Source organism: Mobula hypostoma, chromosome 7, assembly GCF_963921235.1.
Source record: "Mobula hypostoma chromosome 7, sMobHyp1.1, whole genome shotgun sequence".
Classification (NCBI taxonomy): Eukaryota; Metazoa; Chordata; class Chondrichthyes; order Myliobatiformes; family Myliobatidae; genus Mobula; species Mobula hypostoma.
Genome location: NC_086103.1, coordinates 51,319,758 through 51,346,562, shown reverse-complemented (window position 1 = coordinate 51,346,562; position 26,805 = coordinate 51,319,758). Strand labels below are relative to the sequence as shown.

Below are 26,805 nucleotides of genomic sequence, written 5' to 3'. Positions count from 1 at the left end.
CATTTCCCACTGCTGTACATTCTCCCATCACCGTGTTGGTTTCCTCCCACTTTCCAAAGACGTACGGGTTGGTAGGTTAATTGGTCATTATAAATTGCCCCATGATTAGTCTAGGATTAAATTGGGGAATTGCTGGGCAGCGTGGCTTGAAGGGCCAGAAGGGCTACTCTGCGCTGTAAGTCACTAAATTCAAAAAATAAAATTAATTCACTACAAGGTAGGAGATTGTGAGACAACCCCTTAGAGGTAGATATGATCATGAAGGGCTTAGATAGGGTGAAAACGTATAGTATTTTTCCCCCAGGGAAGATCTACTAAAAACAAGGCATAGGCTTAACATTAAAAGGAAGAGATTTAAAAGAGACAGCTTCTTCACACAAAGGGTGATGTGTATGAGTTGCCAGAAATAATAGTTGAGGCAGGCAGACTAGCAGATGTTAAATGCCATCTAGATAAGTACATGAATAGGAAAGGTTTAGAAGGACATAGGCAAAATGCTGACAGATGTAACTAGCTCACTGAGCAACACAGTCTACATGCAGGAGATGAGCCAAAGAGCCTGTTTCTATGCTGAATTACTCTATTTAGAATGTCTGTATGGTGCCCCAAATATAATATATATTAAAAGGTGTCATTATTAGGCAAAAACTATATTTGATGACCATTTCCAGCCTTCATCACATGTTGTCTACTGGGGATTCCTCAGAATGCAAAGCTCTCATGTAGAAGAAAGTTATTAATCTAGTATTTCCTTTGTGATGACAAGGTGAGATCATATTCATTAATGAATGAACTTTACTATTGAGATGACTTTATATGTAATTATTTTACATCCTGTTGAGATGTCTTAAGCTGCAGTAGGTTCAAGTTGTATATTAAGGTAACTTAAAAATAATTAGTTAGCTTTGCAAATTTACTGGAGTGAACTTCGCCAGTTGCCAGATTGTTACCAAGGTAGCTTGACACAATTAGAATTTAGTCACTTCAATGTGATCTCCTCAACCTGTGTGTAAATATAATGCTACTTAATAAATGCAAAACCTCATCAAATTAGTCTATTATTAAAAATTATTTTCTTTTTTCTGGTTGGCTGCCAGTGACTTATGGAGCTGTGCAAGATTTTAGGACTGCTTTTTTCATATTATACTGTATATCAATAATTTGGATAATGGAATTGATGGCTTTGTAGCTAGGTTTGTCAAGGGGCAGAAGTGAGTGTAGTTGCTTTTACTAGGGAGATGGTGTTTGGGAAACTGAAAGGTCTGAAGGTAGATAGGACCAGATGGACTACACCCCAGGGTTTTAGCTGAAGAGGTTATGGAGGCACTAATAATGATCTTTCAATAATCAATAGAGTCTTCCGTGATTCTGGACTACAGGAAAATTGCAAGAAGGGAAGGAGGCAGAAGAAAGGAAATGATAGGGCAGTTAGTCTGACCTCAGTGGTTGGGAAGATTTTGGAGTCAATTATTACGGATGTGGTTCCAGGGTTCTCAGAGGCACATGACAAAATAGGCCAAAGTGAGCAAGGTTTCCTTAAAGGAAAACGTTTCCTGAAAATCTTTGGAATTTTTTGAGGAAATTACAAGCAAGATAGATAAAGGCAAATCAGTGGATGTTGTGTACTTGCATTTTCAGAAGGCCTTTGGCAAGATGTCACACATTAGGCTGCTAAAAATGATAAGCGACCATGGTATGACAGGAAAATTATTTGCATGGATAGAACATTGGCTGATTGACAGGAGGCAAAGACTGGGAATAATGGGGTCCTTTTTGGATTGCTTGCTGGTGACTAATGGTGTTCCACAGGGGTCTGTGCTGGGAACGCTTTTTACGTTGCATGTCAATGAATTTGCATGATGAAATTGATGGCTTTGTGGCAAAGTTTGCAGATGATATGAAGATAGATGGATGGGCAGAGAGATTGCAGAAGGATTTAGATTAGGAGAATGTGTAACGAGGGGGCAGATAGAATACTGTGTCGGGAAGTGTATAGTCATGCACTTTGGTAGAAGGAATAAAAACATAGACTATTTTCTAAGTGGGGAGGAAGCTCAAAAATCTGAGATGCAAAGGGATTTTGGAGTCCTTGTGCAGGATTCCTTAAAACTTAATTTGCTGGTTGAATTGATTGTTGGTGAGGAAGGCAAATGCAATGTTAGCATTCATTTCAAGACTAGAATGTAAAAGCAAGGACATAATGCTGAAGCTGTTTAAAGCACTGGTGAGGCCTCACTTGGAGTATTGTGAGCATTTTCGAGCCCTTATTTAAGAAAGGATATACTGGCATTGGAGAGGGTTCAGAGGAGGTTCAGGAGAATGATTCCAGGGTTGAAAGAGTATCATATGAGCAGCGACTGAAGGCTCTGGGCTTCACTGGAATTTAGAAGAATGAGGGGTGATTTCATGGAAACCTATCAAATGTAATAAGGCCTAGAAAGAGTGGATATGAAGGAGATGTTTCCTTGGGTGGGGAAGTCTAGGACCAGAGGCCACAGCCTCCAAACAGAGGGATGCCCATTTAGAACAGAGATGAGGAGGAATTTCTTTAGCCGGATGATGGTGAATCTGTGGTGAATTAGTTGCCACATTCGGCTTTGGAGGCCAGGTCACCACGTGAATTTAAGGTGGAGGTTCACTGGTTCTTGATCAGTCAGGGTGTGAAAGGTTACGGAAAGAATGGGGTTAAAAGGGTAATGGATCAGCCATGATAAAATGGTGGAGTAGCCTCAATGGGCTGAATGATCTAATTCTGCTCCTATGGTGTTATAAAACATAAAAGCAAGGATGTAATGCTGATGCTTTATAGGGAATTGGTCAGACCACAGTTGGAATACGTACGGTAAGCAGTTTTGGGATAATTATCTATGAAAGGATGCGCTAGCATTGGAGGGGGTCCAGAGAAGATCAATGAAAATGATCCCAGGAATGAAAGGGTTAATATATTAAGAGCGTTTAATGGCTCTGGCCCTGTGCTCGCTGAAGTTTTTAAGAATGAAGGGGTGGGGTCTCATTTAAATATTGAAAGGCCTAGATATGGTGGACATGGATTGGATGTTTCCAACAGTGGAATAGTCTAGGACCAGAGGGCACATCCTCAGAATAGAAGTACATCCCTTTAGAACAGTGATGAGGAGTCAATTTTTATCCAGAGGATAAATTCATTGCCACAGACAGTTGTGGAGGGCAAGTCATTAGGTATATTTAAAGTGGAGGGTAACGGTTCTTGATTAGTAAGGGCATCAAAAGTTATATGGAGGAGGCAGAAGAATGGGGTTGAGAGGGAAAATAAATCAGACACGATCGAATGGTGGAACAAACTCGGTAGGCCAAAAGCCCAATTCTGCCCCTATATCTTGTAGTCTTATAGTCCAATGGTCTAAAATATACCCAGCTTGTTTCTGGGCACCACTGAGTGATGGTGGGACAGCATGTTTTCTCCCCACTGGGCTCTGGTGGGAGTAGGTCACAATGTGCAGGATGATCATGGGCTCATCTCAGTCTGATAACAGAGTGTCGGTACATTTGAGGATGAACAGAATGCACGTGAGGATGTTTAAAATGTTGCACCATATCACTGATTATGTATACACTGCGCTGATTTTTGTTCCTTTTTTAGGAAGGTGTTTGGTTCTAGTAGGACCATTGTAACTAGCTATCCAGTGGAGTAACATAATGAATGACAACCTTTTTTTTTCAAATTACATCCTAGAAATGCCTAAATAAGCTCTAATAACTTTTAAAATAAAATGTGAATTTTACAAAGAACATATTGTACAAAAAGGCAAAACATTCCATATCTATTATAGGACGGATATTTAGCACAAAGTGTAAATACTGTCTTAAAAATGCCACTGGACTTGTTCTACCTTAAACATTGATATGCTTTCTGCATCTACAAAATAAAACTAATATGATAAACCATCAATAAATTCAATTGTAAGCAATTTTTGAAGTAGCATCTTAGCACAGTTAACAGCAAGCACTCAAACACCCCAGGACTTGAACATTTATTACACAAGTGTGTTTCCGTGATAACAAATGAAAGCAGCATTGCAGAAGCACATCAGAATTCTAATTCAAGCCTTCCCATCACATCTTGAAATTCAGGTGAATGATACAAATCCCTAAGCAAAACAGAAGGATTTTCACCTGTTCTTAGGCAACACTATTTTCAAAGGTGAAAGGTGACTAGGTGACAGCCATGATGGATTGGCACAGCAGACTTAATGGACTGAATGACCTAATTCTACTCCTATGTGTCATGGTTTTGTGATCTAAAAACAGCATTATGAAGAAAAAAAACAACCGCAGCAAACTGAAATTGATATCAAATGCATAATATTCTTTTCTGTCACATCTGCCTCTAGCCTTTCTTCAAAACAGAAATTACTCAAAAGAAAATTTCCTTCATAATAAATGGTTGCCTGAAAGTGAAAACCAGTAACAGCTCACCAATTTTTAATTATAGGATTAATTCATTTACGGAATTACTCTGAAATTTATTCTAAATTTAGTGGCTATATTTTGGGCAAAACCTTTTTGAAATCAATCTTCAAAAAATTTAGCTGATTAATAATTCCAACCACCTGCCTCCCCCCACTTAAAACCTTCAGCTGTGTGATTGTCAAGAGAGGGAAAGGAAATGGGCAATCAGTGCAGAGTACCCCTGGGGCCATTCCCTGCTTTGGATACTGTTTGGAGGGGTGGTGATCTATCCGAGGAAAGCTGCAATTACCAGGTCTCTTGCACTGAATCTGGCTCTGTGATTCAGAAGGGAAGGCAGGGGGGGAGTAGAGAAGTGACAAGGTGATCGGAAATTCAGTAGTTACAGGAGCAGACAGGGCATGAAAGAGACACCTGGATGGTACATTGTCTCCCAAATAGCAGGGTCAGGGATGTCTCGGATCTGGTCCACAACATTCTAAATGGGGAGGGTGAACAGCCAGAAGTCATGCTACATTTAGGTACCAGCAGCATAGATAGGAAAAGGATATGTGGCTCTAAATTGAGAATATAGGGATCTAGGTAGAAAGTTGAAAATCAGGACATCAAGGGTAGTAATCCCTAGATTACTTCTTGTGTCATGCACCGGTGAGGCTAAGAATAGGATGATCTGGCAGTTGAAAGAATGGCTGAGGAATTGGTTAATGGGGCAGGGTTTTGGATTTGTGGATCATTGGGTTATCTTCTGGTGGAGGTATGAACTGTACAAAAAGGACAAATTACATCTGAATTTGAGGGGGACAATTATCATAGCAGTCAGGTCTACGAGAGCTGTTGGGAAGGGTTTAAACTTATTTGGCAAGAGGATGACAACTGGAGTGATAGAGCAGAGGGTGGGACAGTTGGTATGTGTGTATGCAAATAGATGCAGTGTGTAGTAGTGAAACCATGAGGAAGGATGGGGCAAAATTACAGTCAGTGGGATGGTTTAAAATATATTTTTGAACTAAATAGCAAGGGGGTGGGTTCAACAGTTTGGCAAAGTAAAAGGGAAGAGAGTGCAGCAAGGTACAAAAGTCTCTGGAATAAATAAAATGACAACATGTTTATAAAGGGAAGATGGCACCAGTGAACAATGTGACCAAGTGTGACATCATTCAGACAGTTCACAAAACTACTTCTTTCATAGCTTCCTTTTTCTCTTAAGTGTGGTCCCACTGCTGTTGGAGCCTGTGATAATTTTGGTGGAGTGCTTTTGGGCTGACTGAGCGATCTGGCATTCTGCTGTCTCTGAGGGTGTTGGGTGAGGTTTCAAGCAAAGCGTGCAGCCTTGAGGCCGAGGCCACAAGGCCCTAATCGAATCTATTTCTCATCAATCTCACTGATTAAAGCTTCGAGGAAGTCTGAAATCATCAGGGCAAGAGTAGAAGGCAAGCAGGTATTCAACAGCCTCTCACTTGCTGTTGCCGGAGGAAGGTGTCTGCATGTGACAATCTCTCTCTCCCTCTCACTTGCTGCTCCTGGAGGAAGGCCCCTGAGTTGGAATAGTCTCTCTTTCTCCCTTGATGCTGTAGGAGGACAGTGCCAAAGTCTTGGGTCTTGTGCAAGGTTGAATCAATATGGTTTGTGGAGTCTGTCGTTCACATTACGATGTGTTTCTGGTTTCTTGTTCTTTTTTTGTGTCTTTTTGGTTGGGGCAGTCAGAAGATAACAAATGACAGAGTGCTAGTTTGAAGTGAACTGTGCTGAACTAAATATGCCTGGACTCTTTTGATGACTTTGTGGGTTGGTGTTTTGTATCCTGTATCTGTGTTTTTGCTATTTGTGCAATTTTTTTTAGGTGTGTTTTGGGGGAGGAAGTTGTTGATGTTTTTCTTTGAATGGGTTCCACAGTTTTCTTTGTTTCATTGCTGTCTGTGAGAAGACTAATCTCAGGGTTATATACTGCATAGAGACTTTGATAATAAATGCACTTTGAATCTCTGGATCTTGAATCTTGAAAGGAATAAGAATTCAACTTTCAGTGGTGCTCCACAAGAGTCAGTTTTGGGACCTCTTCTTTTCACATTATATGCCAATGACGTGGATGACAGAATTGATGGCTTTGTGGCCAAGTTTGTGGAAATATAAAGATAAAGATAGTGTTGAGGAAGCACGGAGACCGCAGACAGATTAGGAGAATGAGCAAAGAACTGGCAGATGGAATACAGTGTAGGTAAGTATATGACCATCCACTTAGGTACAAAAAATAAAGGCCTAGAATATTTTCTAAATCAAAAGAAATTTCAGAAATCAGAGGTGCAAAGAGACTTGAGAGTCCTTGTACAGGACTCCTAAAGATTAACTTGCCAGTTGAGTCAATGGTGCAGAAGGCAAATGCAATGTTGATTTTAAATTTCGAGAGGACTATAATATAAAAGCAATGAATAATATTTAATGGCTTTTGGCCTGTACTTTTACTGGGTTTTAAGAAGATTGAGGGGATCTCATTGAAATCTATCAAATATTGAAAGCCCTAGATAGAGTGGATGTGAAAAGGATGTTTCCTATAGTAGGGGAGTCTCGGAGCAGAGGTCACAGTCTCAGAATAAAAGGATGTTCATTTAGAACAGAGATAAAGAGAAATTTCTTCAGTCAAAAGGTAGTGAATCTGTGGAATTCATTGCCACGGACAGCCGTGGAGGTCAAGTCACTAGGTATCTTTCAAGTAGTGTCTGATAGGTTCTTGATTAGTAAGGGCATCAAAAAATACAGGGAGAAAGTAGGAGAATGGGGTTGAGAGAGATGATAAATCAGCCATGATGGAATTGCAGAGCAGACTCAATGGGCTGATTGGTCTATTCTGCTCTGTCTCATGGTCTTATGGCCTCTCCTTTCTACATATAATGAGGCAACCAAACTGAACACAATTCTCCAAGTGTGGTCTAACCAGGGTTTTAGAGCTGCAGCATTATCCCGCGGCTCTTGAACTCAATCCCCCGACAAATGAAAACCAACACGGCATACACCTTCCTAACAACCCAATCAACTTGCTTCCGTGGCTATGTTTTTTAACTAATTATCTAAGGAAGAGTGAATATCCAATTTTTTGTCCAGGCCACAAGTTGCCCAGATTATATTGCCCGTTTTCATGAAGTGAAATAACCTTCATCAGAAAGCCAAGGCGAGGCAATGCCTCCCTCTAGACAGCCCAAATATGTTGCAACAGAGAAATCTGTGTTAGCTATGCCCTTGTCCCATTCAAGAAAATTACACTTACCCACAAGTTACTGAGAGAATGCAAATTGTGCTACCTGGATGCCAAGTGAATCGAGCAGGAATTAGATTTAAAAATTAAAAACTGAACATGAAGTAGTGACAAAAATGGGAATTAAATGGGAAGTGAATTGAATGTTCAATTAAGGGAAAAGGCAAAAACAAGAATTTTGCACTATTCAGCTCTTCTCAATACAAAGTTCTCAAACCCTTTTAAAAATTACCAAAAAATTGAAGTTAAAAAGTAGAAAAACACTGTACCTGTGAAATCTAATATCCACACAAGGATGTTTAATAGATATTAACAATTTATAAAACCAATATGTTTGTAAAAAGAGTTGAATTTTCTCTGGAGCATTTGATACCCAAATTCAGCACATTCAAAATCAAGTAAAAGAACTCAAGTGCAAGAAGACATTTTCACAAAGCTCATAATGTTGTAACTGATAACAAACATTAGGTTTTAGATTTTTTTTTTGCATTGAACTATGGATTTGTTCATCTGAGGTTGCATAACATTGCAATACTTAGACTGGATTTAACTTTACTTCATGGGATTTGAGAGGTAGCTCTAGTAGCTTTAAAATTTTTATTTCACCTTTGTATCGTGAAATGGTTAATTTAGTCATTCCCAAAATGCTTTAGGGTGCTGGGTACCCAGAAAAAAGAACAATTGCCATTTAGCCCTTTTGCAATTTCAAATTGTGTAAACAACAGGAATTCTGCAGATGCTGGAAATTCAAGCAACACACATCAAAGTTGCTGGTGAACGCAGCAGGCCAGGCAGCATCTATAGGAAGAGGCGCAGTCGATGTTTCAGGCCGAGACCCTTCGTCAGGACTAACTGAAGGAAGAGTGAGTAAGGGATTTGAAAGCTGGAGGGGGAGGGGGAGATGCAAAATGATAGGAGAAGACAGGAGGGGGAGGGATGGAGCCGAGAGCTGGACAGGTGATAGGCAGAAGGGGATACAAGAGGATCATGGGACAGGAGGTCCGGGAAGAAACACGGGGGGGAGTGACCCAGAGGATGGGCAAGAGGTATATTCAGAGGGACAGAGGGAGAAAAAGGAGAGTGAGAGGAAGAATGTGTGCATAAAAAAAGAGTAACAGATGGGGTACGAGGGGGAGGTGGGGCCTAGCGGAAGTTAGAGAAGTCAATGTTCATGCCATCAGGTTGGAGGCTACCCAGACGGAATATAAGGTGTTGTACCTCCAACCTGAGTGTGGCTTCATCTTTACAGTAGAGGAGGCCGTGGATAGACATGTCAGAATGGGAATGGGATGTGGAATTAAAATGTGTGGCCACTGGGAGATCCTGCTTTCTCTGGCGGACAGAGCGTAGATGTTCAGCAAAGCGGTCTCCCAGTCTGCGTCGGGTCTCACCTATATATAAAAGGCCACATCGGGAGCACCGGACGCAGTATATCACCCCAGTCGACTCACAGGTGAAGTGATGCCTCACCTGGAAGGACTGTTTGGGGCCCTGAATGGTGGTAAGGGAGGAAGTGTAAGGGCATGTGTAGCACTTGTTCCGCTTACACGGATAAGTGCCAGGAGGGAGATCAGTGGGGAGGGATGGGGGGGACGAATGGACAAGGGAGTTGTGTAGGGAGCGATCCTTGCGGAATGCAGAGAGAGGGGGGGAGGGAAAGATATGCTTAGTGGTGGGATCCCGTTGGAGGTGGCGGAAGTTACGGAGAATAATATATTGGACCCGGAGGCTGGTGGGGTGGTAGGTGAGGACCAGGGGAATCCTATTCCTAGTGGGGTGGTGGGAGGATGGAGTGAGAGCAGATGTACGTGAAATGGGGGAGATGCGTTTAAGAGCAGAGTTGATAGTGGAGGAAGGGAAGCCCCTTTCTTTAAAAAATGAAGACATCTCCCTCGTCCTAGAATGAAAAGCCTCATCCTGAGAGCAGATGCGGCGGAGACGGAGGAATTGCGAGAAGGGGATGGCGTTTTTGCAAGAGACAGGGTGAGAAGAGGAATAGTCCAGATAGCTGTGAGAGTCAGTAGGCTTATAGTAGACATCAGTGGATAAGCTGTCTCCAGAGACAGAGACAGAAAGATCTAGAAAGGGGAGGGAGGTGTCGGAAATGGACCAGGTAAACTTGAGGGCAGGGTGAAAGTTGGAGGCAAAGTTAATAAAGTCAACGAGTTCTGCATGCGTGCAGGAAGCAGCGCCAATGCAGTCGTCGATGTAGCGAAGGAAAAGTGGGGGACAGATACCAGAATAGGCACGGAACATAGATTGTTCCACAAACCCAACAAACATGCAGGCATAGCTAGGACCCATACGGGTGCCCATAGCTACACCTTTAGTTTGGAGGAAATGGGAGGAGCAAAAGGAGAAATTATTAAGAGTAAGGACTAATTCTGCTAGACGGAGCAGAGTGGTGGTAGAGGGGAACTGATTAGGTCTGGAATCCAAAAAGAAGCGTAGAGCTTTGAGACCTTCCTGATGGGGGATGGAAGTATATAGGGACTGGACATCTATGGTGAAAATAAAGCGGTGGGGGCCAGGGAACTTAAAATCATCGAAAAGTTTAAGAGCGTGAGAAGTGTCACGAACATAGGTCGGAAGGGATTGAACAAGGGATGATAAAACAGTGTCGAGGTATGCAGAAACGAGTTCGGTGGGGCAGGAGCAATTCAAATTGTGCAACTCACTTTTGACTGCGCTATCATAGAAGTTTACAAAAAGAGATGTCTTCATGCCTACTACATGGCCAAACCAGCCAAACTATCCTTTAAACTGATCATCTTTCTTGGCACTTGCTCCAAAGCACTCACACAGGTTTTTTTCAAAGGTTCTGCCTCAATCACCCTTTCAAGGAGAGTGGCTAAGACTCTTTGTATTATGTCTATAGACCCCTTCTACACCTTCGACCCAATTCATATGGGAGGGAAACAGCAAAGAGAAGCTAGGTGTATCCATTAGTGCCCAATGCAATAACAATTTCTGTTCATAGGCCCACTGCCAAAGCTGGTATTGATCTGTCACATTATGTCTGTTTACCATGTCACTCAAACAATAATGAATTTTTAAGCCAGAGTGCACTCATGTCTTAGTTGATGTTTGATGTTTAATGTCAGTTTTAAAAATTCTTACACTGTTCTTCCATAAGTAATAGGAGGCATGTAACACCATTTGTTAGATTTATTTAGACAGGAAGATCTAGTCCAATTTACAAATTGAAGTAATGGTAACTATTATCCTCAGTGGCGCAAGAGGGCATCAATTCAAATGCTATTCTACACAATCAGATCCTCCATATCCATTTATCTCTTCAATGTTCAGTTTTTTAAAAATCAAGGAACTGTAAATGATAAAATGTAACATTGCACCTATTTCTTATACTATAATTCTTGGAATAAGTACCAACAAGGAAGCATACTGGCAGGTTCTGTATGAATCTACAATGAAGACTATTGAGCAGAATTGATCCATTCAGCCCATCGAGTCTACTCCGCCATTTCATCATGGCTCGTTTATTATCCTTCTCAAACTCATTCTCCTGCCTTCTCTATGCAATCTTTGGCACCCTCACTAATCAAGAACCTATCAAGTGCCACTTTAAATATACGCAATGACTTGGACTTTATAACTGCCTGTGGAAATTAATTCCACAGAATCACCAACCTCTAACTACAAAAATTCCTCTGCACCTCTGTTCTAAATGGATGTCCCTCTATTCTGAGCCTGTGCCCTCTGGTCATGGGCACAACATCACACACACACACACACACACACACACACACTTAGGGAAACATCCACTTCCACTCTATCTAGGCCTTTCGACATTCAATAGGTTTCAATGAGAACCACCACCCCCCCGCCCACTTAATTCTTCTAAACTAAACCCAGAGCCATAAAACACTCCTCGTATGTTGACTTTTTCATTTCCAGATTTATTCTCGTGAATCTTCTCTAGAGCCTCTCTAATGCCAGCACCTCCTTTTCTAGATAAGGGGCTAAAACTGCTCACAATACTCCATGCAGTCTGGCCATTACCTTACAAAGCCTCAGCATCACACGTTTGCTTTTATATTCTAATCCTTTCAAAATGAATGGTAACATCGCATTTGTCTTCCTTGCCTTAACCTTTAGGAAATCTTGTTTGAGGACTCCCAGGCACACAAGGACACAAAACAGCAGAAAATAAAAGGAAAGACATTAAGAGATAGAGATTAAAAATACCTTTGTAATCCCAAGGACCCCAATGTTTGGGCTGGATGATGTAGAACCGTTTCCTGTACCAAATAATCCTGCAATGATACATGATACTCCTTCAGTGAAGATCCCTCTGGAAGACAAAAGGAGTCTTATAGGTTACAGTCAGCTCTACTCCTATGCAAGCAGGTAAAACATTTTGGCTATTACCAAAGGAGTTTAAATGACAGGCAGAATTTGAAATCTTGTCGATATCTTTTAGATGTTCTATCGACTGATTCAACATTAAAATTTACGCATCCATTTCTAGACGTTTTTGAGAATCCTTAAAATAACCTTGCTTTACTGGTATGAGTTTAGTAAATTGCCTAAAATTCTTCGCAATTTTGCACAAATGATTAAAATCAGCACACACATGCTCACAGAACTTACTGAATAAGAAGAGTAGTTTGTTTACCTGTTTAAGGCATGGATCGGTGGAGGTGGAGCTCCAGCTAACCTAGCACAGGCATAATAGTCACCTATCGATTCAATAATACCTGCTAACGTTGCACTGAACATTCCCAGCACTCCCGCTGCTGTGATTGTGGGTAAACCCCATTGACCTGTTTAGATTTAAAAATAAATAATATTTAAAAGCATTTGTTGCTTTTACAAAATGAATGCATTTTAGCTTCCCCAAGTTCAATTTAAAGGAAGCAATCACAGGAAGGCATTCTGCCAGGATCCATACAGGCACAACTCCCTCACTGTCTCATGGCCCTGTAATCTATCTTCACTGGTTCCTCTGTCAGCGCATTCCAGATTCTAACCATGTGCCAAGTAAACGTTTCTGCGAGTGACTTCTGTTTCCCTTACCAATTACCAACACAATTGGTTACTTTCCATCTACTTCATGGTTATAACCAATTCTACTGCAACTCCTCTAAAGTTCCCCTGTTTAGAAGGGAAGAACCCCATGTCCTCCATTAAATCTACACATCTGAAAGCTCAAAATAATTCTGGCATATCTCTTGTGTATGACCACTAAAACTTTTGAATCTTAAAATAATAAAAGCAGCATTAATGTTTGATTACTTTTACCCTTCTATAGTTATACAGAACTGGCTTATTGCTAAATAAGCAGAACATTTTCTGTCACATGCAGATTTAATGTAAAATAGATCATTAATTTTATAATGAACTAGTTTTGTTCTTTCAACAAACAGCAATTTGTCTGAGTGTTAGTGTTCATTTACAGGATTTCTCTTTGAGCAGTAACTGCACGTTTCTTTCCACCACTCAATAAGAAATTAGATTTTATATACATATTCTTATATTTCCAATTACTTACAAGGATATGGCATACGGAACCAGGGTGCTGTTGACATTATTTCACCTCTAGCATCTGTTCGTGCTTTGAATCCATACTGTTCAGGATTTTTTGGAAATACATCAGTGAGAGTTAATAGATAACAAATTAGCCATACAACCATGATGGCCATTATAATCTAGAAAAAGGGAACAATTATGACAGATGTAAGGCTCATGCAGGATTTATAATACAAAAGCCATTTTAAAACTTACTCTGGGGTGCAGAGAAGAATTACATCACCCAGCAAACTTTGATGAGAGTCATCTTTTTCCTGTATACTTTAAGCCAATTAAACTATTCAAAACTGACAAGTTTTATGCTCAGTTTGACTTGAATGGATATACAACATATTTTGATTGCTTCAATTTCTTGTGCTTTTGCAATCTTTGACTGTAAATGTCAACAGCTTTGACAGCTCTGAACATTACAATGAAAAATGTAAGCATATAAATTTCTAATTACTTAAAAACAGAAGCTTGGCCTGAATTTCAGTTAGATTAAAATTATCATTTTGAATGATAAAAATAATCCTTTCTGTGAGGGATATTGGAGCTCAAAATAAGGAATGCATTGGCACAAGGAACATCATTACAGTCAGCTGGCATGAAATATTTTACTAAAATCAGCTGCAGCTGGTGAACAAATGCTAGTGCTGGCCAGGTTCTGCCCAATTAATCTGCACTGGAAAATATGTTTGAATAGGAAAAATAAGCATGTAATTTCACAACTAGACTGACATTTTGCTGAAATAACAGGGACTCAGTCCAAACCAGTACATAGAAGTTTGAATTCACTATTCTAAGTGGGATATACAGAGGGAGTTTAAAAAAAGCTGGATGCAAGGTACGAAAGCAAAAGGTCGTAAACAAAACAGCTCCAAGCTGCCAGCGACGGTGGTAGAGGTGGATACGATAGGGTCTTTTAAGAGACTCCCGGACAGGTACATGGAGCTCAGAAAAATAGAGGGCTATGGGTAACCCTAGGTAACTTCTAAGGTAAGTACATGTTTGGCACAGCTTTGTGGGCCGAAGGACCTATATTGTCCTGTAGGTTTTCTATGTTTCTAGGTTTTCCAACTAGCAATACGCCATTAGCCAATATATTGAGTTGGGGTCCCCTTCTGAAATATCTTCTTGGGTAAAAAGACTAATGAGTTAAAAGAAATAAAGACCAAAGCCTTGATGGGCCGTTAGAACATGAATAGTCTAAACAGACCTCAGATTCTGTTTATTTGCTGCAAATGCTGGTTATCATTTCACTGTATCTCTAGACTCACAAGCAACTACTTCAGTATCAGAATCAGGTTTAATATCATTGGCATATGATATGAAATTTGCTACTTTGTGGCAGCAGTGCATTGAAGTACATACAGTAATAAAAAATCTAGAAATTACAGATAAGTATAGATAAAAAATTACATTAATTAAGTAGTGTAAAAAGAGCAAAAAGTGAATAATCATTCGTAAATTCATTGTCCATTCAGAAGTCTGATGGCAGAGGGGAAGAAGCTGTTCCTAAAATTCTGAGCGTGTGTCTTCAAGTTCCTGTACCTCCTTGATGGTAGCAATGAGAAGAAGACATGTCCTGGGTGATGGGGGTCCTTAATGATGGATGCCACCTTTTTGAGGCAATGTCTTTCAAAGATGTCCTCAATGCTGGGGAAGCTAATGCCCATAGTGGGGCTGGCTGTGTTTACAACTTTGTGCAGCTTTTTCTGATCCTGTGCCCTGGCCCCTGCATACCAGATGGTGAGGCAACCAGTTAGAATACTCTCCATGGTACAGAAATTAGAAACATAGAAAACCTACAGCACAATACAGGCCCTTCAGCCCACAAAACTGTGCTGAACATGTCCTTACCTTACAACTACCTAGGCTTACTCATAGCCCTCTATTTTTCTAAGCTCCATGTATCAATCTAGGAGTCTCTTAAAAGACCCTATTGTTTCCGCCTCCACCACCGCCGCCGGCAGCCCATTCCACGTACTCACCACTCTCGGCGTGAAAAAACTTACCCCCGCCATCCCCGCTGTAACTAATTTGCGAATCATTGGTGGCATACCAAGTCTCCTGAAATTTCTAATGAAATATAGCATCTGTTTTGTAATATTTTTGTAATTACATCAAAATGTTCGGCCCAGGATAGATCTTCAGAGATGTTGACACCCAGGAAACTGAAACTGCTCACCTTTTCCACTGCTGGACCCTCGACGAAGACTGGTTTGTGTTCCCTCGACTTACGCTTCCTGAAATCCACAATCAATTCCACAAGGAATTGGTCTTACTAACATTGAGTGCAAGGCTGATCTATCTCACTCCTGTACATCTCCTCATCACCATCTGAAAGTCTGCCAACGATAATTGTGTCACCGACAAATTTATAGATGGCTTTTGAGCTGAGCCTAGCCACAAAGTCATAGGTGTACAGAGAGTAGAGCAGTGGGCTAAGCACACATCCTTGAGCTGTGCCAGTGTTGACTGCCAGCGAGGAGGAGATGTTATTTCCAATGCACACCAACTGTGGTCTTCCGGTGAAGAAGTCAAGGATCCAGTTGCAGAGGGATGTACAGAGACAGAGGCCCAGGTTTTGGAGCCTGTTGATTTGAACTGAGGGTATGATTGTGTTGAATGCTGAGATGTAATCAATAAATGGCAGCCTGATATTGCTTTTGTCCGGGCGATCCAAGGCCATGTAGTGAGCCAGTGAAACTGTATCTAGTGTAGACCTATTGTGGCAAGAGGCAAGTTGCAGAGGGTCCAGGTGATTACTTAGGCAGGAGCTGATTCTGGCCATAACCAAGCTCTCAAATCACTTTATCACAGTGATGTGAGTACAACTGGGTGATATGCATTGAGGTAACTCACACAGCTCTTCTTGGGCACTGGTATGATTGTCACCCTTTTGAAGCAGTTGGCAACCACTCACTGCAGCAGTGAGAGATTGAAGATGTCCTTGAACACTTTCAGCAGTTGATTGAGACAGTTTTTAGTACACCATCAGGGCCTGACACTTTGCGAGGGTTCACCCTCTTGAAAGTTATTCTGACATCGGCCTCCTAGGCAGAGATCTCAGGTTCACCAGATGCTGTAGTTGTAGTTTTATTCTCTCTTTCAAAGCGTGCAGAAAAATTGTTGTGCTCACCTGGCAGTGAAGCATCACAGCCATTCATAATGTTAAGTTTCTCTTTGTTGGAAGTAATGGCCTGCAGATCCTGCCAGAGCTGACGTGCATCCGATTCCATCTCTAACTTTAATTGGAATTGTCTTTTTGCTCTTAAAATGACTTTCCAGAGAATTTACCTGGACTTCTTGTATCATTCTGGATGATCGGTCTTGAATGCCACAGATCTAGCCCTCAGACTCCTGCTTCATCCATAGCTTTTAGTTTTGGTATGTGCATTATGTTCCCAAAGGCCCAAGGTCATCCACATGGATGAAGTCGGTGACAACTGTTTTATATTCATTCAGATTCATAGATGAATCCTTGAATATTGTCCAGTCCATTGACTCAAAGCAGTCCTGTAAGCACTCCTTCACCTTCGTTGAACATATCTTCTTCGTCCTCACCACTAATGCAGTGTTCTTTGTCTCTGCCTATACACCAGAATTAAAATAACAGCCAAGTAATCAGAATTTTCAAAATGTGGGTGTGGGATGGCACAGTAAGGCATTCTTTATGGTGGTATAGCAATGGTCAAGTGTATTGGCTTCTCTCGTTCCTCAGGTGATATGTGGGTATAATTGTTCAAAGACTTCTAGCTGGCCTGGTTGATAGCTCTCGCATGATAGGGAAGGCATCTACGAACACTGTTTCATGACTGCTGATCACAGTGCTCAGTTCCTCCAGTGCCTGCCTGACATTGGCCTGAGGTGGAATGTACACCACTACCAAGATGGTGGAAAACTCCATCAGCAGATAAAATGTACAACATTCGATCACTAGATGTTCCAGGTCAGGTGAGCAGGATTGAGACAAAACTGCCACATCTGTGCATTACGAATAGTTAATCATAAAGCATACATCACCTCTAAAAGATTGAGCTCTCCTGTCTTTGCAGAGAATAGTGAAGAGATCAGGTTGTAGCACTACCTCAAAAATGGTGGCTTAGAGCCATATTTCCATGATGCAAAGTACAGAGCTGTCCCTAATGTCCTTCTGGTACCGCAATCTTGCTCTGAAGTCTTCAGTTTTATTTTTTAGGAGACTACATTTTCCAGCAGGACAGTCAAAAGTGGAGGACTAAGGCTAGTGTTTCAATCACACCTGCAGACAGGCTCTTCTTCTGTACTTCCATTTCCTTAAAGGGGAACTGCACTCGCAACCCGAGCCTGCAGTCCAGGATTCACCAATTTTGAGTCTCAGCAGATATTTAAATGTCTTAAAACAATGTTGCTTACTGAAGTACCCATTTGTGACAGGATTTCAGCTGGAATAGTTCTAAATGGGAATATTCGATGATTCCCATTGGAGCTGCATGCAAAAAGTCACCACTTATCACCACCATCTTCACAAGATAGCTAAGAATAAAAAAAAGGCTCGAGACACATGGCAGGTCCGCCAGCATCTCCAAAACAAAGAGGTTGATAAGCTCATGAGAAATAGGAGACGTGAGAAGTGAAAGTTGCTTTAACTTGCAGAGAAGGGCCAGGAGATAACAAACCAGAAGACCAAGAGAGACTGATAGCCCAGTGGTCACGGTGCCAGCCGAAAGAGGGTGGCAAAGGCTTGGACATGGCTTCTTTCATGGGTCACCCATTATCCATGACGAAAAAGTGTAACGTACTTTCAATAGTTATGGATGCTCCTGAAATTTACAGTGGAGGCGCACAATTTAAATAATCATTAATATCCCATTGCTAACCTCCCTCCACCCCCTCCGTCTCTGCAACTTCCTTTTAGGTGCACCAAAATTTCCAGGATGCTTGGAGAATATTTTCTCAACTTATTAAAATAATTGCTACTTCCAATGAAAGATATTACAAATACTTACCAAACATTATAATTCTAAATATTACAGCAAAGATTCAGTAGAGATCAATGTCATGGCACTTCAAACATTGGCTGGACTCACCCTCTTCAGTGAACTAAGCATTTTGTTTTTGAACAGGCTAACAGAGAACATTAGTGTGGGACTTCAGATACACATGGAATTTGAGCAGTTCAAAGATATATCGGGGGGGGGGGTGGAATCTCATATTAAAAATGGCCCAGCTACAACAATGGATTGAAAAATATTTCCTGGACACGTGGCAGTCAGAAGCACAAATGCATTGAGAATGCATTTTGTTAACATGCCGATGCATCATACCCACATTCCTATTCTCATTCAGGGGCAGCTTGTCATGGATACATATCTGAATACAAAAAATAAATGGAATCAATAGAAGCTGTGATGAGCATATTAATTTTTTTGGCCTCACTGAAGGCTTTGTGCATAATCAAGCAATGGTATTATTTTGAACAAGCAGGACTGAGTAAATATAACCAATTAATGACAAAACTGGAGCTGATGGAGTAGGAAAATGTCATACATAATACTGGAAGAATCTTATAATTTCAAGGAAATAGGAATAAGTGACTGAGAAAAAGAGCAACTGGAATTTGTAGATAGCTTTCGTAACCTCAGTATCCTACAAAACCTTCCAGCCATTGGAGTACAAGAAGTGTTTTATCTCAGTTGTCAATGTAGGAAAAATGGCTGCCAATTTACACATGAACAGCAAAATAGTAAGAACCAGATACTTGCCCTGAGATTCAAACATTTGTTTTTAAATAAACATTGCATATCTGAAAAACCTGATGGTTCCTGAAGTGAAACTATTCCTTGGTCATAATATCCTCTAGAAACTTCAAGACAGTTCTAAACCTTTTGCCCCTGACATTATCATTGCACCCAACCTGTGGAATAATGCAAGACACTTAGACCATGTCCAGGAAGCAGCTATCACAGGGTTTCCACTGGGCAACTTCATATATCTATTTCACTATAGCAAAGGACCAGTCATCAAAATCCCACTACAACCTTTCGAGTAACCTTTAACCTCACTGAGTTTTCTAATCCAGCCTGCTATTGAGGAAGAAATTCTGGCCAGAGCATCCAAGATAAATTCTTCACTTTTTTTTTCTCCAGAAATACACAATAGGATTCTTTGTTTCCACCTCAGGATGGAACACAACTACTCAACCATCCAGTAACATTAAAATCATTGAGTTTCAATACAAGTTTTAAATGCTCTTTTCAAAGTTATTCCTTTTAATGGCCTGGTGTAGTTAATTTGAAAGTTAGTACTATGGTCAATTATGACATTAATTATATGACACACATTCAGTTGCATAACCTTGCACAATGATTTTTAATAATCTATAGGTAGATCAGTTTCTGCAAATCACATGAAAATAAGTTGATGAATTGACATGCCTGCTTTGAAATTTTAAAAACAAGCTTCATTTAAAATTTAAAACAAATTGAATATTAGGTCACAAGGATAAAAATTGCTACCAATATAGATGTAGCACCCTGCCTTTTGCTGCATGATGTCCTTGCTCCCCCAACCCCAGCCTCCCCAAACATATACCTACCAGGAACAACGGCCTCCAACAATGAGTGCAATATAAAACTTAACAGGGAGGATTTGTATCAGTGACTTTATGACCTTTCAGGCTACTGACTAACTCATAAGTTGTGCCACACTATATCAGCTATGAATGCACAGCTTTGTGGGGACAGCAACAGATGGGTCTTGCAATCTTATAGAGTTATTACAAAGTCTCTGGTAATTGGTATAAATTACCTGAGGAAAAAAGGTAAAACTAGAAATCAAATAATGAAAGCACAAGGAAATCTGCTGATGCTGGAATTTCAAGCAACACACATAAAAATTGCTGGTGAACGCAGCAGGCCAGGCAGCATCTCTAGGAAGAGGTACAGTTGACGTTTCGGGCCGAGAATCTTCGTCAGGACTAACTGAAGGAAGAGTTAGTAAGAGATTGGAAAGTGGGAGGGGGAGGGGGAGATCCAAAATGATAGGAGAAGACAGGAGGGGGAGGGATGGAGCCAAGAGCTGGAAAGTTGATTGGCAAAAGGGATATGAGGGGATCATGGGACGGGAGGCCTAGGGAGAAAGAAGGGGGGAGGAGGGAAGCCCAGAGGATTTGAAGGATAATGAAGATTACTCTTCCAAGACATAGGATGCCAGTTGTTTTTCAACTCACATTGGCAAGAAAACATCCTTGAAAAATATTTCATACTAGGACATTCTACAATTCCCTGGCATTTTTGCACATCATCTTTGCTTTACATTTAACTCATTTGGAACTGATAAATGTAAAATTGAGGGGAAGTATTGAAAGTGGGTTCTTAAACCTGCGCACAAATGGACAGTTTCAAAGTATGGAGGCATTTAAAAAGAAAAGAAACCAACTTGGGCAATATGTTGTCTGCACTGATACTAACTGGTTAAACATAAAACATGGAAGGTTACCAGGAAGCAGAATATTAGGGCTTTGAGGTACATGTACAGACTGCTAGTGTGTTTTGAAAAATGCTCCCATAAATCCTGCAGTTGCTTGGCAATTATACTAAGCACTGTATTAAGATGGAACTTTCTACTTTTTCCAAGATTTCAAACAAGAAGTGGTGGAACCACAACCCATCAGATATCATGCCAGGTATAGCTCTGTACTGAAATTTAAAATGTAAAATTGTAGTTTATAAAGACAACTTTCTTATTGTCAAATCATATATTTCATCCCGCTATAAACAAAGCAATGTAAAAATCTTCCAGCTGTTAATGCACATATAATACTGTACACCTGAGAAAGTTCCAGAAAATACACTTGAATTTCCAAATGGCAGGAAGAATACATTTGGGAACTTACAGTTCTTCAAACATTAAACAAAGTCTGAAAAATAATCTGTTCTGTATTAAATGTCAGCTTCAAATGTCTCTTATACAATTAAATGTTTGTTACAGCAGGAAAGCTACATTTGAGAAACATTTATGTAATGTTATTTACCTGGAGTGCAAAATTCCTTCAAATTTGATTCAGGGTATATCCTTAGAAAAAAACAATTTAAAACTGCATTTTAAGTTACACATTTTTTTGATTATTTGGCTAAGTATCCAATTATTTAGAAGTTTTGATATTTATTGTTTGGAAACATCAACTTGTATATTCAAATATTGAAGGAAGATACAAAATTTGAATAGTATCTTTTGCAGGGCAGAGTAACAACTGATAAATTGAAATGTGACTAGAAGTTATGAATAGTATCAAGATTTAATTAACTTCTTTACCGGAAACATTTTGAAAACTTGTATCTTTGCTGTTGTACATCCCTTTCCACGTCTAAAAGCAGGTACTATGAAATTCACATCACGCAGGTACTGGGCAAAGAGTATAATCAAAAAAATAGTTCTAAGAAAATAAAAAGAAATTGCAATATAAATGTAGTGAACACACTGACATTATTTATAAATTAACTCATTACCCGCAGCACTAGCAAATAGCTGTCATTTCTTATGGTAGTAGATTATGACTGGCACTCAAATCTATATTTACTAAAACATTTTTATACAACATATACATTAAAATTACATTTGTAGAAATTCAATCTGTGCAATAACATGAAAGTGAAAATATCCTAATTCTCTAAGGGGACCACAACCTTGTCGAGGTTTGGAGGCTTGCGTGCCTCAGTGACTCAGAGAGCTATGCTGGCTGGAGTCAGGGCTTTACGTTTTGGTTCTTGGTAGGATCACCCATACCAAACAGGTCAGACCAAGAGTAGTCCGCTGGTCATCCAGGTTTGGGAGTTCAGCTCAGGGCTAACAACCCTGACTGGTAAAAAAAAAATTGTGCTGGAAACAGCAATGAATAATTCTTCTGCATCTGAGTGCAACAGTATATCGGAGTCTCCACTCAGGACTTGCATGACTGAGAGTAGTGAAAACTGAGAGGAAGCTACTAACATGACGAAATAAGTCCTGAACACTGCCAGAAATGGAGGAGGGCTAGTGCCATGAGGGCAGGAAGTAGTAAAATATTATCCTAATGGAAGGATCCATACATAGGGAGCATGTTAGTCCCATCACAGTATCACACATTGTGTGTTTAGTGGCAATAGAACTAAACACAGAGATTTTGTTGATTCTTCCAAAACAACTGATAATTTACTTGGATCAACTTAGCTCCTACATCTGCATGTTGCAAGAGAGATTAAGCTGAAGGTGTATTCAATTTTCTGCCCCACTGCTGCCTTCAGCGCCAGGTCATGACAAAGGCCAGAAATCATATACAGTGAGACTTAAACTTCACCTTAAACTTGAGGATACAGTTAATCGTGGTCCAGTGATATTGTTAAATTTCAGGTACATTCACAGAATTCACCAAAACCATGCTAACCATTTAAAAAGAGGTAAAAGAATCACCAACTTTTGGACAAAAGAAGATGAACATCTGAGGACAGCGATAGAGATGGGATGTGAAGATATTGGTATAGGAAAAGTTTCAGGTGCGTAATGATTTATATTGTCTTTATTCTTGCCCAGGATAATTGTTATTTCAAAAAGTGAATCAGATACTGTACTTACAACATGGAAATGCCCCAGTGCGACCCAGCTCTCTCTCCAGCTGCCTGGAACACAGACAATCCTATCAGGGAGACCGTAGGGGTAACAGTGAGTGGTCCTATGTAACTCAAGAGTGCACCAGGAAGGCCCAAGAAACCAATCAGCACTTCAGCCAGGCTGGATGTGATAATTGCACCTTGTATCTGAATTATGGAAGGAAATTCAGAAATGTTACTGCTCATGTAAAACATCATATACTCAAAGATGCTGTGGTAGTATTATTAACACAGATCCAATATTCAGTAGCACATATAAAATAAGCAATTTTTATAAACTATTCATGTAGAATCATGGCAATAAGCAAATGGTCTAAGAATTTGTTAGCTGAGGGTTTAATCACAGCATACAAGAGACAGCAAGAATGCATATTTTTTCTTAGTTAATAAAGTTAAACAGAGGATCTGCAGTAAAATTGAATGGGGTAGTAAATTAGAGATGGGGAGGACAATGCAATTTACTGCCAAACTTGAAAGGGACATTGCTGCTGACACAATGAAATTTAGCACCCACCTCAATGTGGGAGCTTCATAAACAGGAAAATATTTAAAATATTTTCATTATTGGATAGGTGCATTGACTATCTCTGCATGACGTACTTGATTGCACGTATCATTGCCCAGAGGAATAAAGAGCTTCACTTGGAACATTTGGTCATTGTTAACAAAAAGTTTTATAGCTTTGTTCAGTCGCTAGTGTGGATAAAGGTCTGGAAGAACCAGTCAAAAGTACACATTCCCTCAAGATTGTAGATCATAAGGACAAGCACCACTTAAGGCTGTTCCAGTGTGTCCATATTGATTACAGCAAGAAAAGCATGGTTAATTGCACATAATGGAGAGTAGTTATTTAAAATGAACTACTATAAAGCATGAGAGGTGGTGGTCATATATCAACACTGAAGACACTATGGAAGAACTCCAATTTATTTTTGCAACAAATTCTCTTCCCAGGGAGATTGTATGGGATAAATAGTTCACAGTTCTAGTCATTTCAATTTAAACAGTTTGTGAAAAGCAATAGAATCAAACATTTCATATTTTCTTATCGTTCAGCTTCAAATGGAAAAGATGAAAGATCAGTATGTACAGCAAAAGACGCTAAAGCCAAATATCATGCAAGGCAGATTAGGTATTATTATGAAGTAATGACTTGCAGATTCTCTTCTGAGCTATAAATCAACACCACATTCCATTATCGAGTAGTCTGCTGAAGGAATGCTGATGCACAGAAGACAAGATATAGTATATGAGTCTGCTGAATCTGAAAGACGATAGACACCAGGAGTTGAAACAAAGCAAACATCACAACACATTCTATAAAAAGGGAACAGGTTACCATTACAAGATCAATGTACCAAGAACAGTAGGATATTAGATAGCAAGATATTAGAGACTGGAGATATGGAGTTCTGAGAATTATCTCATAAACATAGGTGAGAGATTTGTACAGGTTCAAGTAGTTCTCAGTTTCTGAGTAAAATACTGCAGCGAATAGTGAGTCCAATGATTTATACAATCAAAATGACATTGACATAGTTGAAGAAATGATATGGAACAACTGAGTAAAATTAGAAAAACACAGATGTGTGCGACAGTAAGTTGCCAAGATCAGCAAAACTAAATATTGATATAGTTAAGTTCAAAAAACATCAAAACCTCATTGAAGTTTGAACTTGCTTCACTATTTTCTTCCCCCATTTATATTTATTATGCTGCCTCCCTTTTTAATAAATGTGATGTATTTGATTGAGTGTACCATCAAGCATATTCTGAGAACCTGAAATGACCCAAATGTTTTAGAGCTCTGTTTGTCAAATATTATTCTATGTGTGGCTTCATTAAAAACACGTAGGAAAACACAGATTACAAATGCCTAATTGTTTCCAAATTTAAAATGTTATTTGATCAACAGTTATCATATCTCAATGCTGTGCAAGCCTCAGATGGGAGGCAGGTAAAGAAGAAATTACAACCGACTGCTTAACTACAGAAATTATAATACTTGCAAATAAATTGCATGTGCATATGCTTGCACTAAGGTCTGTAGAGTTATATATTAAAGGCTTTGTTAGTTTCACAGAAAATGAACTTCAAATTTTAGTCCATTATGTTGATAGAAAAATTCAATTTAAAACTATAGGAGCATTGTTTTTAATTACAGACTATGATGCTAATTACTTTTGCCATTTGATTAACAAAACTGTTATTACAAATGACTGGGAACTCCACTGGACTCCAAAAATGAATCCGCTTTTTTTTTTTCTGAGTATTCTTTCAAACAGTTAAAATGGAGAGGAGAGACACTCATCTACAATAGTGTCCTCTGGCATTTAACGCCACTAACAGTGTACATATTTTAAATGGTATGTAGAGTATAATGTGCATATAAAACCAAATGGGTAATAAATATGAAAAGCTTTTATGTTGCTGGACATTAAAATGTAATTTTATTTTGAATTTACTCAGCATCCATTAAACTTCAAAGCTAAGATTGACTGATTCAGATTGTAAGCAATCATCACAAAAACTCATAAATTATTTTACCTTGTATTATTCCAAAAGAATTTCTCTATAGTAATGTGGCTGAATGCTTTAAGCAGAAAATACTTGTGGGTTTCCCCCACTTCCTCCCTCAAAGTGCTCCAGCTGCATCAGACAATTAGCCACTGAACTCTCTAGTGTATTGTGAGTGGTAGAGTCTGAAGGGATAGGAAGTGAATGATTAGCGTCTATGGACACTTAATAGTCAGCATGGACCTGAAGTCAAAGGGTTGCAGACTCCATAAAACAGCTATACTCTAGTATCAAATTACATAGAAGGACAGAATGCATTTAAATTGTGATATGCTTCAAAAAGAAAAAAAAATACAAGACTATACGGCACAGGGGCAGAATTAGGCTATTCAGCCAATTGAATCTGCTTTGCAATTTTACCATGGCTGACATCCCCTGCAACTCCATTCCCCTGCCTTCTCCCTCTAACCTTTGACACCCTAATTAATAAAGAAACTATCAACCTCCACTTTAAATATACCCAATGACGGCCTGCACAGCCACCTGTGGCAATGAATTCCTCAGATCCACCATCCTCTGGGTAAAGAAGCTCTTCATCTTGTATGTTCTTTTTCTATTCTGAGGTTATGCCCTCTGGTCCTAGACTCCTCTACTGCAGAAAATACCCTCTCCAAATCCAACCTATCTAGGCTTTTCAATATTCAATAGGTTTCAGTGAAAACTCCAGTGAGTTCAGGCCCTGAGCCATCAAATGCTCCTCATACAATAACCCTTTCATTCCTGGAGTCATTCCAGTGAACCTCCTCTGGATCTCTCTCCAATGTTAACCCATTCACTCTTAAATAAGGGCCCCAAACGGTTTATAATAATCCAAGAACTGTCTGACCAGTGTCTTATAAAGTAGTACATCCTTGTGTGATATTTAGTTGTTCCCTCAAATTTATGAACGTGTCGTAGTTTTCAAAAATACAAAGTAAATCTAGAAAGGAAATTACATTGCAGCTTTGATTGTCTTGTTTTAAATTTGCATTGTTAAGCAGTTAAGTGCAAAGTGCAAGAGAAATTTCATCAATTGACCTATTTGGTTCGAAGGGGTTTTAGACCCTCCGGTGCCCATTGCAATTTCTATTTTTGGTTATGTTTAGGGATTCACTGACACCACCAGTAATAGGAATAAAGGTGATATTACCATTACATACTGATGTGTTAGGGGTTTTAGCTCAGATAAGAAAATAATTATTTATAAGAAGAATTTATAAAGTGGTATACATTATTCATTTTGAAATATCAGTTCAAATGGAACACAGTTCAGAGACCTGGGGATAATCTGCAGAATATACAGAGTAAATGACTTAAAGTGGAAAGTTTCCTGACAACTGTCAGAAAATATTTCATGGCTATATGTTTAAATTTCCATTTCTAAGAAGAAAA

The 26,805-nt window shown here is 39.6% G+C and overlaps 1 protein-coding gene across 4 annotated transcripts in view; it reads right to left on the bottom strand.

Moving 5' to 3' along the window:
- Positions 1-26,805, bottom strand: part of slc23a1 (solute carrier family 23 member 1) — a 178,461-nt gene that overhangs the window by 26,963 nt on the left and 124,693 nt on the right. For all 4 annotated transcript variants that reach the window (XM_063053422.1, XM_063053425.1, XM_063053424.1 and 1 more), the window contains 5 exons: positions 22,823-23,004; positions 21,527-21,647; positions 13,209-13,365; positions 12,333-12,480; positions 11,903-12,008 (listed from right to left, as the gene is read on the bottom strand). In XM_063053422.1, the coding sequence (XP_062909492.1) occupies positions 11,903-12,008; positions 12,333-12,480; positions 13,209-13,365; positions 21,527-21,647; positions 22,823-23,004 (714 nt within the window). The remainder of the gene's footprint in view (positions 1-11,902; positions 12,009-12,332; positions 12,481-13,208; positions 13,366-21,526; positions 21,648-22,822; positions 23,005-26,805) is intronic.